The sequence below is a fragment of the Lepisosteus platostomus genome, chromosome 12 (genome assembly GCF_059453375.1).
Source record: "Lepisosteus platostomus isolate fLepPlt1 chromosome 12, fLepPlt1.hap1, whole genome shotgun sequence".
NCBI classification, from domain to species: domain Eukaryota; kingdom Metazoa; phylum Chordata; class Actinopteri; order Semionotiformes; family Lepisosteidae; genus Lepisosteus; species Lepisosteus platostomus.
In genome coordinates this window covers 36,948,314-36,965,863 of record NC_142622.1, presented here as the reverse complement: position 1 = coordinate 36,965,863, position 17,550 = coordinate 36,948,314, and the positions used below count along the sequence as shown (strand labels likewise).

At 36.3% G+C, this 17,550-nt stretch overlaps 1 protein-coding gene across 3 annotated transcripts in view; it reads left to right on the top strand.

Moving 5' to 3' along the window:
* col9a1c (collagen, type IX, alpha 1c) overlaps positions 1-15,719 on the top strand; it is a 44,486-nt gene extending 28,767 nt beyond the window's left edge. For all 3 annotated transcript variants that reach the window (XM_088601842.1, XM_088601841.1, XM_088601843.1), the window contains 23 exons: positions 265-306; positions 700-756; positions 1,488-1,541; positions 2,106-2,159; positions 3,490-3,543; positions 5,049-5,102; positions 5,374-5,427; positions 6,331-6,384; positions 6,852-6,905; positions 7,655-7,708; positions 8,301-8,345; positions 8,465-8,518; positions 8,682-8,735; positions 9,117-9,170; positions 9,581-9,652; positions 9,798-9,833; positions 9,961-10,005; positions 10,158-10,190; positions 11,547-11,693; positions 12,490-12,544; positions 12,690-12,872; positions 14,614-14,691; positions 15,248-15,719. In XM_088601842.1, the coding sequence (XP_088457968.1) occupies positions 265-306; positions 700-756; positions 1,488-1,541; positions 2,106-2,159; positions 3,490-3,543; positions 5,049-5,102; positions 5,374-5,427; positions 6,331-6,384; positions 6,852-6,905; positions 7,655-7,708; positions 8,301-8,345; positions 8,465-8,518; positions 8,682-8,735; positions 9,117-9,170; positions 9,581-9,652; positions 9,798-9,833; positions 9,961-10,005; positions 10,158-10,190; positions 11,547-11,693; positions 12,490-12,544; positions 12,690-12,872; positions 14,614-14,691; positions 15,248-15,450 (1,590 nt within the window). In that variant the 3' untranslated portion in view covers positions 15,451-15,719. The remainder of the gene's footprint in view (positions 1-264; positions 307-699; positions 757-1,487; positions 1,542-2,105; positions 2,160-3,489; positions 3,544-5,048; positions 5,103-5,373; positions 5,428-6,330; positions 6,385-6,851; positions 6,906-7,654; positions 7,709-8,300; positions 8,346-8,464; positions 8,519-8,681; positions 8,736-9,116; positions 9,171-9,580; positions 9,653-9,797; positions 9,834-9,960; positions 10,006-10,157; positions 10,191-11,546; positions 11,694-12,489; positions 12,545-12,689; positions 12,873-14,613; positions 14,692-15,247) is intronic.
* The last annotated feature ends 1,831 nt before the right edge of the window (positions 15,720-17,550 follow it).

Here is a 17,550-nt window from a genome sequence, read left to right as displayed (position 1 = left end):
AACTTGTTATCATCATGTTATCATGCTCCTACAAGAACCATCTGATCTAGAGTTTCCTTCTGTAAGTGTACAGAAGATATTTTGTGCTTGTTGGTTTACTGTGAAAAAGGTTTATTTTACAGACTACAGTATATGTTGAAACTAAATCTGAGCATTTCAGGCAGACAAAAGAAGGAATGGGTACTCTACAGTATCTTTGGTCTGCCATGACAGTAACCTGGTCTCAAGACCTCTCTTGATATTGATGGTTATTTCTACCTTCAGGGGCCACCTGGTGTATCCACAGGAGAGGGGAGCGGAGATTTTGTAAGTCAGTGTTAAAGAGTTACAGTAGGCTTCTTTTATTCAGTGTTTATCAAAGAATGCTTTTAAATAGAATGTAATTATTCATTTGAAAAAAAAAATAAGTCCCATTTTCTAGGTTTCTATATTACCAAAACAGGAAAAAAACACAACAAATATGATATGATATGCATATATAATATATGCAGATGATCAATATTCAGCTCTTTGACAACAATCCAATGACTGTAAAAACAGATTTGAACATTGCTGTCAAGGAATTACAGTTTACCTCGGTATGAAAGATACAGTAGCATTAGAAAGATAAGATTAATAGAGTGACTTACTTATTGTTCATTATGCATCATAAAAATATAGATTTGTGTTCAAAGAAATGAATATTATCATTGTTTGTAGTGCCAACCATCATGTCCTGCAGGACCTCAAGGAAATCCAGGGCCACCGGGCCTTAAGGTAATTAAAACACATATGCATTTATACAGTAAAACAAAGAATTTACACTTTCTGTTTAACAGTTCTGCCATATGTTACAATGTCTACAAAATTGTTTCTCCCATGCTTATGGAGAAATTGTGCATCATTTAACTTTGGAATGGAGAGATCTCTTTGCGAATGGTGACAAACTGAAATCATTTTGCACAAGGTAGCCTTGGCCCCAGAATTGAAACGTGGGAATCAACCACTGTGTCACGCCCTCTGCAGTCAGAGGGCGCTCCTTCTCTGTCCTGTCCCTAGTTTCCAGTCTGCTGTCCTTCCGGTCCCTCTCTTTCCCTTGGGCTATATATTTCCGGGTCTTGCACTCTGTCCTGGCTCAGCATTGACGTTCAGATGTCCTGAGACCAGCCTAGCACCAGGGCGCCCCACGTCCGCTCCCTGAGGGCATAGGTTTCTATACGGCATTCCTGAACTCTTTGCACTAATGAGCCCGGGCCTTTTTCCCGTCTCGCCGCTACGCATATGGGTCTTTTTCCGCTCTCCTACTCCCCACGGTTAGTCCCTTTGGACGTCCGTGACACACTGTTGATGGTAAATTAATGGAATTTGGAATTTGGAATTCATCCAATCCAGTGAATATGGAAAATACAGTAATCGTCTATAAAACATGTTACAGTAATCTGAAATAAATACTGCATTTTCCATTAAGATATCTTTTGTTGATGTATTCAATACCTTTTGATTTCCAGGGTCACAAAGGCATCCAGGGTGAAAGAGGAGAGCCAGGAAAACCAGGACAAAAGGTAAAGTCTTCTGGGTGAAGGTCCACTATTATCTAAATAAATTAACAAAATCACATAACAATTAAATTTTTGTAGACTTCTGACATTGCATAACCATTGTATATTGGTATAGAACTATGTATGACAAATACATTTGTCACATTTTAAAAAAAGCTCATGCCTTTTTTCAGCTTTCTTTTTATTTATATTCTTCCTGTCAATTATGGTGTTTCCTTTTGTTTCTGAGTTTACTGTGAAATTTTGTAATCACTGTATGTCAGTGCCACACTGGATAAGGTCATCTGTTAAGCAAATAATAAGAAGAACAAATAATATTACATATGAGGGAAGACTGTTCTTCAGTGTGGTTTGTTTGGTTGATTGTAGCTTATTGATCTAAGAATGCCTTCAAGACATTTTCTGAACAAACTGATTGACTTGGCTTTATATAACATATAATATGACAGGTTGAGTCATGCATTTAAAACAAATGTCTGTTGTTCTGATTCTTGATTTAAATTTCAATATGTTAGTTTGAGTCAGAACACGGAGACTACATTTTTTTTCTTTGTGTGCTCCATAAAGGGAGAGCCAGGGGCGTCTGGTACACAGGGCATTCCTGGTATCCCTGGAAGTCAGGTAAGCTTATTATTAGCTGGAATACTATAAATTAAGCTCCTCTTCAACTCAGAAATTTTACTTCTTCCTGGTATTGAAATTATCAGGATTTGACATACAGTACAGCACCATGAGATACTCTCCATGTGGTGTGTGAATGGTCTGTAGTGGGTGTTGTGTCACCATGCAGCTTTTCATCTCAGCATGTAATGTTGTGTTAAAATGTTGAATAATAATGTTTTCCTGCATTAAAAAAAAATGTCTACACTTTATTTTGCGTCAGCATGCAAAGGAACAGGCAAAGTTATTCTACGCTGAAACTTTTCTGCTTGGAGCTTTCTTCAGGTCTGAATCAGGAAATGTGTCAATACTGACAATGGCAGCAGTAAAACCCAGGTCTATTGGCCAGATCAGACCAACAATCTCCTGTTTTTTAATGCCACTTAACATTATTGATATTATGAAACCCCATCAAAAATATCTTTGTATCTCCCTTGAGCACAATTACAGTATGTTAATACATGAAACTATTTGCTAATCGCAGGTCAACAATTGTAAGTTATCAATTGTATGCTCTCCACTGCACAGTTCATTGTTGTGTAATCTTCATTTAAATTTCCCATTCTCCTTGTTTAAAGAAAGGTTACTTTTTCCATTTCCCTGCAATATTTTAATCTGTTTTATGTATCCAGGTGAAATTGGCATTCATGTCTGTTTGATCTCTTGAAACAGAATAATTTTATAATTTTAATCTAATTACTGCATTTATCTTAAAGCCTCCCTAAGGTATTACTATGAAGCGGTAATTCAGCAATGAATAACAAAGTACTCTGAAGGGTTTTAATGACAATCAGTGTGAACAACAGAGTGCTTGCCTAAAAACTAAATCAAGAAAAGAAAAGCCTAAGGCCAACATGCTGATGATCATTGTCTTTAATACAATTTTTATCACGATAAAGGTATAATTACAAAATTAGAAAGAGTGGTTAAATATAATTTACCCAAGCAGTAGGTGACAATTTGAGTCCTTTATATTCTTTGCCACAAGCTTGTAACAATATACATAAAGTGAAATGTATTGCCTTTCACTCTTAGCTCACATATTTACTTCCTACGTCTGTGCACCTAAATTTAAAGTACCATAAATATCTCTTTTTCAAATCAAAGTACACATCTACTTAGTAGGAAATGCCCAAATGTGTGCCAAGTCCATTACACGATCACACCCATGCCTGATGGATCCCTCGATAGAAAGTTATTTTATTAAAATATCTCTGATGTCTGTGAGGGCAAAGACTGGTGTATTTAAAGAACAATGGTATCTGTTTTTTTTTTCTTGTTTTTTTAACAGGGACCAAGAGGAATGAAAGGATTTCCTGGCAACCCTGGAGACAAAGGTGATAAGGTGAGCAGAAAAATTACAGCCACGTTGGTTTAAAAAAATGAGTGCCGCTTGTTTATGTTCTGACTGACTTTGAGAAAAAGATAGTCAACCTGGTGAATATTTCAACAGTGCATGTTTCCTATCTTCAGTGTATCAGGTCTGAGAATACTAATAAGTTGGTTGAGTGTTATTTGGTGATTCCAGATTCAACAAATGAAAAAATGAATGAATGAATGAAATGAATTAACAACTAGTGACTCTCAATTAAAAATAAACACGTTGAATGAATGAAAGGCTGAGATTGTTTCATTTGTTCCCAGGTAACCTACAGTATAGGAGTTGCCAAAGACCAATTACTGTAGTTGTAGAAGTGTATTTATTGCTCTTTTGTTTTATAATTACAGTATACTGTATTCTATCTAGAAAATAGTGTTCCACAATTTTAGAGTTAATTTTTTGTCACACAAAATCACTTTTACGTTAAAGTGGGTAGCTACATCAGCATGCATAAGCTGCAAGGAATCATAGAAAGCTTTATTCCGTGCTGAAAAGAGAACACCTGTCAACAGTAAACACCTGAAGAAGGCTCCACAGCCAAAAGTTGTGTTTCTTTTCTTCCCTTTTTAGCATGGAATAAATCTTTACTTGTTTTCAACACTTTTACCTTGCCTTTTGCATATTCCTTTTCCTACTTAAAAAATAAATAAATTGTGTTAATTATGAAACAGTCTTATTAGTCCTTCAAGAAAAACTATAAGATATTGATCATTGTTCCCAGAGCTACTTAAACTTGCATTTTGTTCAGTTTACCAATTGAAATACAAAAGCTGGACATTTATTTTCTTAATGGAGAAAATCATGTTAAAGGATGTCCCAATAATGTTCATTCTAACATATCAGAGATTCACAAAGTGAATAATTTCCATAACATTATATAAATAATCAATACTACTATGATATTTTACTAATCATATTTAATAATGCTTAAACACATTCCATACTAAGAGGACAAAGACTAGGTTTTGCTAAATTGAGATCTAATGAATACAGAGTGACTAATATTTGCAATGTAAATGTAGGTAGTTAATTGTAAACACTAAAAATCAATATGAAAGTGCTGTGCCTAATAACTTCAATAATTTATGTATGGCTTTCTTGAAGCACATTTAAACAAGTCTTGCCCAAAATAGTAATGTAATTGTAATTATGTAATTAATCAATAGTAATTATGTATAATACCATATATGGTGACAAGAACTTTCACTATCTTCATGAACGAAGCTGAATTTACCATTAATGGGATATGTATCATGATAATAAACTTTATTTTATATACGTAGCATCATAAAGAGCCAACACATACTGTAAGTTCTTAATTAAAGAAGATTAATATTATTTCTTTTACTGTTATTTTGTTCATTTTACTTCATGTATTTAGATGCTTCCTTTTATGTACCCACATAAACATTTATTTATTATTTATTAAACATAAGAGAGTAATTGTGTCTTGTCACTCATCTGTATAGGGTCCTCCTGGGTTCAATGGGATCCCAGGACCTACTGGATCACCAGGCCCAGTGGTAAGTCAATCTGACTTAGAAGAGATACATTTTAAGACCCTCAGGATCAGGGCACTGCAAAGCATTTCAGTGAATCATTTAAAAACCTTTACATTAAGGTACTGTAACTATGGCTTTAATGTTTGAAAATTAATCATTTTATTCAATTGTTTTGTTCTCTTACTTTAGGTACTTATTTTGTTGGAAACCATCAGGGATTTTATACAAATGGCTTATGCATAAATATAAAGCTTTAACTAGTGTATGGCTTATTGTTAAATGTGATCTGTAGGGGCAAGAAGGTAAGAGAGGGCCCCAGGGTGTGGAAGGTCCCAAAGGAGATGAAGTAAGTAGATCACCCACCTTCACTTTTATGCAGTTCTTCTATTCTGCTGAACTAAACATACTATAGGTACTCTACAGTAGTGATGTATTTTTTTATGTCCTGAAATAATGAGAAATTGGAACAGTGCTTTGAAGGCTGCTAGGAATCAATCAAATACTGTACAATAACAAGCAGTGTCATACATGGGTGTTAAATGTACAATATACCATTTATTGATGCTGTACCTATCCATGCATAGAAAACCGACAAATGTATTTGTGAATCAATCTGTTGATCATTCACTCATCACATATTTTACTAAGACAAGAATGAATAACATTAGAGTTAAAATATATTGCCTATAATATTAGTTACTGTCTACCATATAGATTACTGTATATATGTTTTACTGAATAGGCTCTCATATTCATAATATCGACAAAAAAGTTCAACTGCACTTTAAGTAATAATAATTAGTATAATATTACGTCAAGTCATTTTGTTGATGATGTGAAAATGAAACACAAGATATTTTTGGTTCCAGAAAGAATCTTTGGGCAGAATTGACGGACTCATTTTCATCCATCCTAGAGTCTTAAAGAAACTTAAAGTCTGACATGAATGCGGCAGTCATCACAGAAGAGAGTAGTAGTCTTGGGTAGAAGAGAATACCAAACAGAGGGGAGCTATGCTGCACAAATTATTTTTAGGGAGTTGAGAATAGACACTGTATGTATATCCTTGACTATGTTACAAACATGGGGTATGCTCTTTATCACAAAGGCCCATTTTGGTTGCATTACTAGTGTTTTAGACAGAAGCACCAGCTAATTTGTTAAAGCTAAAGAAAGATTATTAGAAATATGTAATACTACTTTATTCTTAGCGTACTAATATGCCTTATGTGCCAATGTTTGTTCCAAGGGTCCAAGAGGTCCACAGGGAGAGGACGGTACAAAAGGCCAGAAAGGGGAAACTGTACGTATTGTTTACTAATGTTTAGTAATTGAATATTGATACAGTAAATCCCCCTTATTCACTGTTAAATTTATATGAAGGTTAGCTTTTTGTAGTTTTACCTATTCTATTTGTGAAACCTTAAAGTCTCAAAGCCCTTTAATTTGTTTTATTTATTTTTTTTGAATAATCATGCTGACAGGGTGATATCCTGTTTTTAATTAATATACATCTAGAAGCCTCTCCAATTAACTTTACTGAGTTGAGACCTACAGTACACAGGAGGTATAACTCTCTTGCTCTGTGACAGTCCACAATTATACTGTGGGAGTTTTACTCCTTGATGCCATTTAACTACCTCATTATGAGAAATAACAGACATACTCAAGCCATCTAATTGCAAATCCTGGCTACTACATTGTGATGAAGAAGTCATTGTATTAGAATACTACCATGGTATATTTATTTATTGGGAATTATGTTTGTAGGGAGCTCCTGGTAAAGATGGAAATGATGGAAATCCTGGAGTTGATGGCAGTAAGGTAAATATTTCATTTCAAATTATAACACAGGTATTTTATTCTAATTGTACCATTTTCATGTATTTTCTTTTTCAACCTTTACTTTCTATCAATGTGGTATCAGGAAGTCAGTGTGGTCAAAAATAGCTTGCATTATGATTTATCTCTCAAATAACACGAGCAAACAATGTTTTCAGATCAATCAAATGTTCTTTGCAGTTTTTGAATAAAATCACAAACAGTAAAAGTTTTGCATTTTAATAAGCCTCATAAACGGTTCATAGTCTTTCATTACAAAAAGGGATAGCAGTAACCCAGAATAGCACAAAAAAGCTATTTACATCTTGAAAATATAATTTTCATTAAATTCATTATACACATATCTGTTAATATTAATATCGAATAGACATGTAAATAAACATTTTTAAAAAATCAAAGATCTACCTATAACACCCTAATGAAGTAATTTCTTATATTATCAAATTATTTAGCTTTTTTAGGATTTTCTGTAGAAGCAGAAAAAATGTTTTAGAATAAAATTCCCGACTAAATATGTTTATCATTTGGCCAAGGTGTCATTTCTAAAATCTCATTTAAATGGGCAAATATGAGACTTAAACTGTATGTTGCCTGTGGTTAGGATGGAGGTAAACAGAGACTAACAGCGAATGTGGAGCTTTCTGATAACACTTTACTTGATAGGACAGATACAGTACACACAATTTTTGGAGCACAGCACTGATGTGATTTTTTTTTATATTTTCCTCAAGGGAGAACCTGGATTACCAGGCACTGTGGGTGTCAGGGGTCTTGTGGGAATCCCAGTAAGTGCAAAAATGCCAATTATATATAAGTGAAGATCAGAAACTATAGTTATTGTCTTACAGCTCACATGGGACCACATTATTATACTGGATTAAATGCAAACTCCATTTTCCATAGTGCCAATTATGGCATTATCAGCACTGAAAGATGAAGCTCATGTCGAAAATGTATATCATACATTTTGTGAAAAGTAGAGATGGACACATTCTGTTTAAGATTGTTTTGGATTTTCATCTCCTGGTGATTTTAGAATCATTCATTATTGAATAACCTTGTTTCATATACAGGAATATATACTGAGATAAAAAAATGAATCACATATGTGTTGGAACATTTAAAGTTTCAAATTGCCATAGATAGTATGTCTTTGGACTGTTGAAAAAATAAACTGGCAGAAACCCATAAGACAAATGGAAAAGCATGCAAATTCCACCCAAGTGGCACTTCAGGAGGAACACAGGACCCAAGAACAGTGTGGCATCAATTTTAACTGGCACACATCACCATGCCATCCATTTTTATTATATTTATTAAGGTGTCATGAACAAGTCATGTGGAATAAGGTGTGAATCCTGCTTACTGTGATTTTAGGGGCTACCAGGAGTACCAGGAATGAAGGGTCATGCAGGAGAAAAGGTAAGATCTAAAAAAAAAAAAAAAAAAAAAGACAACCATATCAAAGTACTCCTTTCCCAGATGAAACAATTCTTTTTTTTAAATGGCTTCTTGAGTTCATTGAAATTGTTTTCATCCAGGGTGAAACAGGATCCGAAGGGCCACCTGGCCCAGTGGGACCTCCTGGAAAACCAGTGAGTATGACTTTTCCTTGGGGTTGCAGGTCTTTATGAGTAATGATTTAGGCTGAAACACTTATCTGTTCTGAAAGGATTACTGATTCAGATTAAATAATTAAGAGAAAACATAACGTGGAGTGTGCATTTATTGTTAAATATAACTGTTTCATTCCTTAAGGGGGAGCCAGGGGCAGCAGGCGCAAGTGGATTACCAGGCCCAAAGGGACCTCCTGTAAGTGAGAATTTATTAACAGTTCATTTCATAGGGCAGAGGGCAATTTGATCAAAACTATTATGAGAACCACCAAAAAGCTATGAAATCTTTCAATCTGACTTTATCAGTGTTCTTTCTGAAAAACAAGACCCTCTTTTGAATATTGATACACATCTACGATCTGTGTAGCCATGGGAACTGGTTAGGAGGCTAATCTGGCAAAGAGAAATGGGGATTTGTAAGCCTTAGCTGATTCAATGCACAATTGCACACCAAAATAAATATCTTCTTGCTAAAATTATAATTGAGACAAAAGCTAACAATGATTGTTATTTGTGAAGTGTGAATTCAGGATTCACTAGATTCACATACAAAATGATATTTAAATTTATTTTTAAGGGTGAAGGTGGAAAACAAGGACCAGTAGGTGCAACTGGTCCACCAGGAGCTGTGGTAAGTTCAATTGTTAACTTTTTTTAGTGATCCTCTTTTGGGAAGTTGTTTGGGATCAAATGAAAGGATATCTAATATAAAAATGTATTACCCATTTAATAATATAGCCAGATAATGGGCTCCCAAAAGATTGTTTTTGTTGTAAACTGAAGACAGACTACAGTAAGCCAACAAATGCTACAAGTGCATCCAGCACAAAGCTTAAAGTGTAATTTATCCACCCTGTCACACATAAAAGCCACAGGATAAAACACAAATTCCAATCTGCCCACGGTTTGCCAAGCTTATTTTTTAGTATATCAGTGTTGTGTCATTACTCATGAAGACCACACTATACGAATCGAGTATGAAAAGAGATATATCCACACAGTAGATATTTTGCATCATCTCTTAAATTATTTTACTAACAGGGTGAACAAGGTGACAAAGGAGACCTTGGTCCTCGTGGTATAAAAGGACACACTGGAGAAAAAGGAGAGAAGGTAAAAAGCTTTATTTTTGTTTTCAGGAATATAATAGGATTATAATGACTGTACTGCCTTACAACTATTTGATTCTGTTTAACATGGCCAAATGGTTTTGTCAGTGCCATTGACATTGTCAGTGTATTTTTCATTCTTCCTTTAGGGGTCAGTTGGTCCTGTTGGTCCAAAAGGAAATCAGGTGGGTTAGTCCTTTCTTAGTCTTAACCTTTTTATGTGTTTGTTCCCTAAGCCTGAAAATGTATAACATACAATATGGTGTTTGGAAATGTAAGTGGTCATTTTCGTGTCATTTCTCTGATTTTCAGGGAACTCGGGGTGCAGCTGGGGACCACGGACCCAAGGGGGATATGGTACATTGTGTTTCTATACAACAATAATAATTTGCAAGCAAATAAAACATATTTTAGACATATTAATTAATACAGTGTTCAGTAGGCTTTAGGCAACTTTGTGATATGTAACATTTCATGAATTCACCAAAACAACAATGTGTTTGTTGCAGGGCCCTCCGGGTATCCCTGGAATTAAAGGAGAGGTATGTTTCTCTTTATTACATATTTTAGGGAACTGAAATATGTTATTTATTTGTTTTTGCTTTAACTGTATATTCATATTTACCTGTGTTACAAGAAATGTTCACATAGGTGATAAACTAAATCTGTAGTTTATTTTTCAATGTGTGTCTGAACTATAATAAAGTTTATTATAGTTCCTAACTCCCACATCAGAAAGACTACAGAAACTAAAATTATCCTGCAGCTAGGATCACACCTTTCCCCTTCCCTCAACGACAGACTCATTTTCTTCTAAATTCTCTCTATTCATTGTAGGTTTCATTTTACACCTCTCTTCACCAATCCTGACTTCACACTACCTGATTGGCCACTCTGTCTGTCCCCTGTTCCCGCCTCCCGCCCCTCCTCTCTCCCAGCTTTTGTTCTCCTGCTAGTGTACATTACCTTTGCTTACTGCCCTGTCTTTCTCTCACCTGAAGAAGGCTCCAGGGCCGAAACGTTGTGTTATCTTTCTTCTCTTTTCAGCATGGAATAAACCTATTGCTTGTTCCTTTGCAGCCTACGCATGCTGACGCAACTACCCACCTGAACTATTATAATAAAGTTTTACAAGAATCTTTAATTAAATATCAGAGGACAAATACTTTGATTAAGTCTCAATTCTCCCTAAAATATGAAGTTACTCTATTTAGCTGACAGCACTCCCTGCATTCACACAGACCCTCTGTAAGATCCAGTGTATGGAGGCTGAGACCTCACTCCCACAGTAGCAGGATCCCAAACTCTGGAAGAATACAGAGAAACAAATAATACACAATAACAAACCAATACAATCCTGCCAGAGAGATTACTCTGACTCACCCACCTTCGACACCTTCGAGCCATCGTCTTTTAACATAGGATCAGTGCTAATTGTAGGAGAAGCCCATCCATCACTGACATTACAGCAAGCCTGCATGCGCCCGGCAGGCCACAGGGGTCGATGTGTCTCAGAGAGCCGAGAAAGCCATGGTAGACTAATCCCACTCTATCATCATCAGCAGTTGGACAATCTGTGCCACTGCTTGCAGAATCAGGCTTGCAATCAGCTAGAGACATGATCTAGGCTCATTGATCATCAGAGCTCAGCCTGCACTCAGATACGTGCCTTTTCTGATTGAATCACTGGAGAGGTCTCAGTCGTTTTAATACTTGTATAATACTATGTATACAATGAAAAAGGCACAATCTATTAAAAACGACAGGCTTCAAACTTGTATGTGAGTGTCAATGGGCATATGAGGGCATAAACCTTACACGGATGTATTTGGTACTGTATATCTTAATTCATATAGTGGTCATGTGTTGATTAAAAATATCCACACTTCTTTCTTCAGCCAGGAGCTAAGGGAGACAGGGGCCCAAGGGGTCCAGAGGGTGTCCGTGGGTTACCAGGCCACACTGGTCCCACAGGCCCCATAGGGCCCCGTGGGCTGGATGGGGAAAGGGGGGTTCCTGGTTCTCCTGGGCCTCGAGGAGCCCCTGTAAGTAACAACGTCCAACAGCATTAATGTAGAGACCAAAACACCTTTGGTCTCCAAAGGTCCGGGTTAAATAATGAACTTTTGCAGCTGATTTTACTTCTGCATATTTAATTTGTACTAATACAGACGGATAAAATATTCGAGGACAGAAGTGGACCTTTGTTTTGATATTTGCCTTTTTAATGCTGTGCATTGGCCCGGCAGCAAGAGTCTGCACAGAACAGGCATGCAAAAATGTTTCCAATGACATTTTGAGATAGAATGAATAAGCACTGAATTTCTGCATATTTTCATGAATAAACAATGTTTACCGATCTCTGATGTCTTTCATTAGTGATAATCAATAGCTCATGAATTCTAACCTTATTAATACTTTTATGTTTTATATACCAATTCAATAATAGGTGGTATAAATAATTTACACTATTTCTGCATCTTTTCATTAAAAAGCAATGCTTGATGATCTTATTTCCTTGTTAGATTTTTTGCCATTGAGTGCTTCTGTTTTGCTCACTTTTGTCAGGTTACAATGTACATTGGTTTTCAATGAGAGTTTCAGCTATTTGAAGTTTGAAAACCTTGATTCATCCATGAATTATCTGTTTTTTAATATTAGTCTTAGCATTCAAATCAGATTTGTAGGTTGTAGCTTACAATATACTGTATATACTGTAGGAGCAACAGTAATAAATGCTTACTTGTTGGGTTAAGTTTTCTGCAGATTTTTTCAGTTATCAGTACTTTTCTAACAATTATATGTTATTAGATTTAAGAAAGAACATTTCTATTCATACAGGGTCTGGAAGCAAGTGAACAGAGAATCAGGGAGATCTGCCAGAGCATAATTCAAGGTTGGCATTTTTATCTTTAATTGGGAAAGAAAAAAATCTTTGTTTAATTAACGTTTGACACAGTAAATTGATATAAAAGGCGTATATGTAGGAAAGTAGTTCTTTTTTTCCTTCAATTTATTTAAAACGTGTTTTTCCTGTTCAGACCAGATTGCTGAGTTGACAGCTGATCTCAGAAGGCCAGCAGCCCAAGGGGCACCGGGCCGACCTGGGCCAATGGGCCCTCCTGGCCCTGTTGGGCCTGCTGGGTCCACTGGACATCCTGGACCAAGAGGATCGATGGGCCCCAAGGGGCCACCAGGCTTTCATGGAGCCCCTGGACAGAAAGGTAGAGGACTGAGGGCTGGGTTGTCTTTATTTAATAAAAATAAAAATGTCTGTTAATGTAGGCTGTTATGTTTGTGCATCTATACTTAAGTCGGTTTTGCTGAGAGTGCAAATGTAAGCCTCCCAGCTTTTAGAAGCTTCAACGCTGGTCATTATTATTTTAGTTATAATAAAAATCACAGCTGTTTGATGGGACAAAGGCCCCGTTCTTGAACGACCATACCATTGCAAAGCGACTTTAAAACATTGAAATCTTACATTGTGTGTTCTGGTTTCATTCATTCTCTGTTGCGCAGTGTTAGGAGTAGTGAACTAAAGTAAAAGAGGAATGTGTTCATCATTTGAGTTCAGGCCTATTGCTCTCTGTAAGGATTAAATCTTCTTTCATATCTACTTTTTGTGTGAAGGAACAGAAAGTCTTGTAGATTTGTTCCCCCAGAGGCCACTGCACCTGGCAGCCTTCTTGGCTCAAATGCAGTATTTAATGAGGTCCAAAGTGACGGTACAGTAGCTGCTAATTGCTGATCAAATTGTCAGCAGGTGAAACCAAAGATCCAAAGGGTACATCTGACAACAGTGCTTTATGTTAATAGGATTGTGTTCTGCAATTGGAGGTGTTATGCCCAAGAAATACAGTAGTTTTTTCTTGTTGTTTCTTTTTCTAGATGCATGTGCTTTGAAATGGGTAGAGATGCTGAATTAAAGTAGTTATACGCACGGGAGAACAAATTCATTATAACTTATTGTTCTTTTAACATTATAGAAATGTGTAGAAATTCTTATTATGTGTAGTGTTTTCATTGACTAAGAGAGTTGTCACGGATGTTGGAAAGGACGAACCGTGGAATGGCAGGAGAGCAAAAAGGCCCTATGCATAGCGGCGAGACAGGGGGTTAGCCCGGGCTCAGCTGTTCAGGACATGCCGTATAGAAACCTATGCCCTCAGGTAGCGGACGTGGGGCGACCTGGTGCTAGGCGGGTCTCAGGACATCCGAACGTCAATGCTGAGCGCAGGCAGACTGAAAGACCCGGAAATATATAGCCCCAGAGAGAGAGGAACACTGGAAGGAAAGCAGAGAACCGGAAATGAGAGACAGGACAGAGAAGGAGCACCCTCTGGCTACTGAGGGCATGACAAGAGTTACATTTTTGTTAGAATAAAGTTCTGCTGAGTTTTAACTGATAATGAATTACAAATACCAATTTCTGACATCATACTACTTTAAAGACACTGATATTACAATCAGTCGCAAATCATCTAAAAAAATTGCATTACAGTTTAAGAAATGTGATCATTTGATCATCTTTTGATGTCAAGTGTTTTGTGTCCATAAGACTATTATTGGTTAAAGTTAAATTTTATCCAATATAATTCTTTTAAAATGTACTGGAAAATGATAAAAATATCATTCGCATTTTTAAAATTCCTTTAATCACTTGGTATTCTCTGTCAAAGTATTTAAAGTACGTCTTACTATTCACAGAATCCTTCGATTTCTGTGTAGTGGATTTGATTGCAATTCCATAAATTAATGAAAATCTTATCTGATTTTCAGATGTTTAAAAGTCTCCTAATGACAGGTTTTCCCAAACTCTAACTGGATCCAAATACATTTTATAATTTTCTTCAATTTATAAAATATTGCATTTATTGTATCTACTGTATTAGTGAGTCCTTGTTGTGCTATTATCTGCATTTAACACAATTTGCAGCTTATGATTCCCATTTCTCTCCACTACAGGTGAGGCTGGGGAAAAAGGAGAAAGTGGAGAAAATGGCATTGGAATCCGTGGGAGTCCAGGACAGCCTGGCCCTCCAGGTACATCACTATACATGCATTTAATAAACAGCAGTTAAAAAGTCACCTCATTCAATCCAGGGATTCCAGCCTTACTGTTGCCTCAGACTGTATCCCCCAATGCACCAATCCTGAATGCCACACGTATAGTGAAATTCAGTTATGCTAATGGTTGAAGATATGTTATTTTCTATCCTTTACACTTTATTACATTTTGAATGATCAATTTTTATCTGGGGGTAGTATGCAAGTGAGATCAAATACTGTATGTATCATTGCATATTTTCTGTTGCATCCTATACTATATACTACTGTACTGTATATAAGGAACAAGTAATAGGTTTATTTCATGCTGAGGGACCTCACCTGACGAAGGCTCCACAGCCAAAATGTTGCGTTTCTTTTCTTCTCTTTTCAGCATGGAATAAACCTTTACTTATTCCTTTGCAGCCTACCCATGCTGACGCAGCTACCCACCTGAACTACTGTATTTACGACACTATATACTATATACTGTACTATATACTATATCATGTTCCCATCTTATAGAATTGAAATATGTTGTGTTTTGTTGCAGGGGAGCCTGGGATCCCGGGCATTGGGAAAGATGGCCGGGATGGGGCTCGTGGGGAGCCAGGAGCGCGAGGGGACCCTGGTCTTCCTGGAAACAGAGGGCCGAGAGGCCCTGCTGGGTTATGTGATCCTTCAAACTGTGTGGGACCTCCCCCAATGTTCATGCCAGTGAGCGGAAAAAAATCCTCCAGTATGAAGGGACCATGAAGATAAATTGTTCCTATGATAACTTATGAAATAAAAAAAACAACAACAAATGTAATTTGGGGTCATATCCAAAATAAACTTGAAGAGACACAACCCATTTAATGGAAGCTATGGAGGACATGTCAGCTTGCATTTCCTTGATCTCTAAGCTATAAAGAGGTGACTTTATACCAAAGTATGTATACAACACATTAATAATGTCAGAAACTAGTATACATTCATATTATTAAAAGAAAAGTAAAAAACAAAAAAACAAAAAACAAAAAAAACAGTCTATTCCATCTGTTTAGTGGTGATTTTGAAAAAAAAAAATCTGTTTGCTATTGGTCTATTCAGACTTCAAGTATCTTAGACACAAATTCTGTCCACTGTCACATTTGTCGAGCCTATCTGTGGAAAACCTGTAGGGCATTTAACTTGTATCTAATCTAGGGTTTTAATGTTCCAGAACTGTGCTGAAAGTTTTGCTAAAGAATTTCCTTCACCAGTTCATTAATGGTGCATAGTGATTAAAAAAGAGAACTTCCGATGACAGCTTTTAAATGATTGCTCAAAGCAAAAAATGTGATTATCGCACTATGCATATGTTACCCTTACGAGCAGCATGTTAGACAGGAGTTATCATTGCCATCTCTCAATACTGGAGCCCCTGGTTCAATTCTGGACCTGACGTACTATATGCATGGAGTTTGAATGTTCTACCCATGTTTACGTTTGTTTCCTCCAGGTGCACGATAGCCCCGTAGCCCAAAAACATACTGTTAGGTTAATTGGCTTCTGGTAAAATTGTTCCTGGTGTAAATGTATGTGTGTTTGGCCTGCAATGGTCTTGTTTCCCATCCAAGGTGTACCCTGCCTCACCCCAGTTGCTTGCTGGGATAGGCTTTGACTCCCCTGCGAACCTGTAATGGGTAAAGGGGTTATAAAATGGATGGCTATTACATTTCATTCTCCTTGTATACAAAAATATATACAGTATATACAGTATATTATTTAAGATACTTTTTAAAATACTAGATTAAAAAAGAAGATATTGACAGTCAATGCATTATATTTTGAAAGGGGATACATACGGTACATAAAAGGTTACAAATCCTACCAATCCTAATCTTAAAAGTCCAACCAAGTCAAAAACCCAGACGTACAGTTCTCTACTCAAAACGTGGTAGATGGAAAGTGCACTCAACTCTACATTCCAAGTTGCAAGTGGACAGATTTTAAAATGGTGCGTGATCTCACCAAATGACCTGTTAGTTAATAAAATGAAATAAAGAGAAATCACAACTAGTGAATGCACAGTGTAATGTATGAAGGTCGATGTACATCACTAGAGTATTTCATGGATCAAAATTAAATCAACATTTCGTTTATGCTCATTGGGATAAGATTTTTGCTTTCATTTTAAGTAAATGGATATTTATATGCATATACTGTATAAACTAAAAAATCCCTGTGATTTAAATATGGTGTTTTTAAACAAATGTTGTGAAGAAGGCAAATTCCAATCTCACCCACTTCCACAAAAAATATAAATATATTTTGTTCTTATACATATGAGCTGCTATTATTTCAGGGATCTGCCAGAATCTTCATTCATCTAACAACAGCAAATGGACCAGTCAGAGTGTTCATCTTGAGTGCATAAATCTTGATTCTGCTATTACTCTTAAGAGTCTCTATTCTCTATGCTTCTCTATCAACCTTCCTGCTCACTGGCAAGCATCAGTAAGTTGTTACTCACGACAAGTTCCTATGCTATTTCATCTTTACTAAATGTTGACAATGTTGAAGTATCAATTAAGCTGATCATTAAGTGAATACTATTTCATGCCACCCAGACACTGACGTATGTTTTTGTGTCCTTCCAAACTGAACAGTGCGTGAAGAAGAAATTTATTAGAGATGTCACTGTAAAGTGTATGTTGGCTTTGAAAGAACTACATAGTTCAATGGTTTCAGTGGGACAAAATGTACATGAGTCAATAATATCCCAGTCATTTCACTAATCTGATGGTGTGAGAGGAAAACCCTAGTAAGATTCCACATGGGGTCAACGCTTTAATATGTTGCTGCAAATTTTAGCAAAATGTTTTGTGTTCA